The following is a 2,466-nucleotide window of genomic DNA, read 5'->3' as shown; positions in this document are numbered from 1 at the left end:
CTCCACAACTTTGTCCCTGACCTGTTTGGAGAGCTCCTTGGTCTTCATGGTGCCGCTTGCTTGGTGGTGTTGCAGACTCTGGGGCATTTCAGAACAGGTGTATATATACTGAGATCATGTGACAGATCCTGTGACACTTAGATTGCACACAGGTGGACTTTATTTAACTAATTATGTGACTTCTGAAGGCAATTGGTTGCACCAGATCTTATTTAGGGGCTACATAGCAAAGGGGGTGAATATATATGCATGCACCACTTTTCCGTTATTTATTTTTTTATAATTATTTGAAACAAGTAATTTTTTACATGAAATCCAAATAAAAATCCATTTAAATTACAGGTTGTAATGCAACAAAATATGAAAAAAACCAAGGGGGATGAATACTTTTGCAAGGCACTGTATTTATAAATTTGCAAGAATTTCTAAAAACGTGCTTTTGCTTCGTCATTTGGGGGTATTGTGTGTAGGTTGATGATATTTTTTTGTTTGTTTTAATACATTTTAGAATAAGGCTGTAACGTAACGAAATGTGGAAAAGGTCAAGGGGTTTGAATACTTTCCGAATGCACTTCTCCAACTAAACCAAAAATAAAAGTTAAAGAGTAGGATTAAGCCAGTTTCTCATATGAAACTATCTCCTTTAAATTGTTATATTTGTCAACCTAACACAATTCAATATGACTTTTGTAATACGGTAAATAGCCTAAAGTTAAGGCTATCTTACAAAGTAATGTAATAGTTTTTATTTAACATTAAAATGAGTAACTCATCCATGGCCACATTTAGAGGTTACTGTAACTATTATTATGTAATCATAGAAAGCGTGCATGTTCAAAGACAGAATGCAAAGGTCGCAAAGGTCGCAGGTCTGTGGAGATCTTCGAACAGCATCGATCACTTGCACTTTTAATGTAATCTCAACTGCAATCCAGGTCATTTGGTTGTGCTTTTAGATGAAGCACAGTGATAACATATCAAGTTGTTGTATAAATACAAAATGTCTGACATTGTATTCCAATTTGTTGTGCTTTTAAATGTTTGAAAGTGCAGTAAAAACACATTTTGATGACAACGAAATAAATAATCCGACGTTGTTTTTCTATTGGAATTTGGTTGTGCTTTTAGATGGTTGAAAGCATAGTGAGTGAAAATGTATTGGGAATTCAACAAACTTCTGGCTGTCTTTTTGAGTGGGTGAATAAAGGTTGAAATCTCATTGATCAATGTCTCACCCAAGAATTACCCACATTTCCACGTTGAAATGACGTGGTGTGCCCAGTGGGCTAGCTCTTCCAACATCTCTCATGCCCCCTGGAGCATTGCCTCTAGAGTGCTTAAATATCACCTGTACCAGCACAGGTGAAACTAACGACTGACTATTGAGGTGACAGGTGCAACATGTTCTGCCCAATGAGGATGGTCCCAATCAGTATGGGTCCACACCTAAACAGAACCAACCGAATATTGACAAACACAAACACACACCCACTCACACACGTGCACACAAATAATGATTAGGTTCTGCCTTGTTTAATTGTATAAAAGATAACAAAATGATTTTATTACATGTTGATAATTGGACAGACAACATCACAACATACTTGCATGAATGTTCCGATATTAATGTTTTTTTCCCACACCATTGATAATTAAACATAATGTACTCTGTACAAAACTATATAAAACAAACATGCTTACAGATGCAGAGGGGTCCATTTTAATAACAGATTAAAGCCATATTCTGTTATGAATCAGGTAATTTCTTTAAAATAACTGAATAAACTGCAGAAGGATGCTTAACATCATAGACATTTTAAGAATTAATGTATCTTTTCTTTGCTTTACATCAAATAGAACAGACATACATTGGCACATGCAATGTGAACACTTTGTGCTGCTTTTTCATTACCATCCAAAGCCAATCAAACATAGACTGGATATCTTTCTTGTTTTAATCCAAACATGAAAATACTCTCAGATATTTACAAAAAAATATAGATACATTGCCCGTCACTCTGACATAGTTATTACTGTTAAAATGACTGATATGAGTTGATTTCATAAAACAAAACGCATGTGGCGGAGCTTACTAATCAAAGTTATTCAATCAAAGTCAAAATTCAACATAATGTTATGTCAGAAAAAAATGAAAGATCAGGCACAAGGAACTCAGAAGAAACCTCACTTAACTTAAAAACAAACCATGGGCACTGTAAGAGAATATGGCTTTAATGGATATTACAAAAAATCACTTGAAAACTGTTGAAATAAACTGTCCAGACTTATTTTTTAAACGATTGCTTAGTCCGACACCTGTATCACAGAGGTTGTTCACTGACTGTTTCAGAGAGAAGGGAGCACACTACAGAGAGGTTCTAGAGTCTGGTTCTAGAACAGATCAGGGCCCAGCTACCATTTTACAGCTGTGATTGTATGTTCATCATTCATTCACTCCTCATGTCA

General features: G+C 35.3%; 1 protein-coding gene across 1 annotated transcript in view; it reads right to left on the bottom strand.

The window, feature by feature from the left end:
- Positions 1-2,304: 2,304 nt before the first annotated feature.
- Positions 2,305-2,466, bottom strand: part of LOC311147581 (metabotropic glutamate receptor 7-like) — a gene marked incomplete at both ends in the record, with an annotated part of 124,341 nt that continues 124,179 nt past the window's right edge. Inside the window, one exon of the mRNA XM_084184326.1 lies at positions 2,305-2,316. Within this exon, the coding sequence (XP_084040452.1) occupies positions 2,305-2,316 (12 nt within the window). The remainder of the gene's footprint in view (positions 2,317-2,466) is intronic.

Source organism: Coregonus lavaretus (assembly GCF_964263955.1).
Source record: "Coregonus lavaretus genome assembly, chromosome: 20".
Taxonomy (NCBI): Eukaryota; Metazoa; Chordata; class Actinopteri; order Salmoniformes; family Salmonidae; genus Coregonus; species Coregonus lavaretus.
This window is presented reverse-complemented; position numbering and strand designations above follow the sequence as displayed.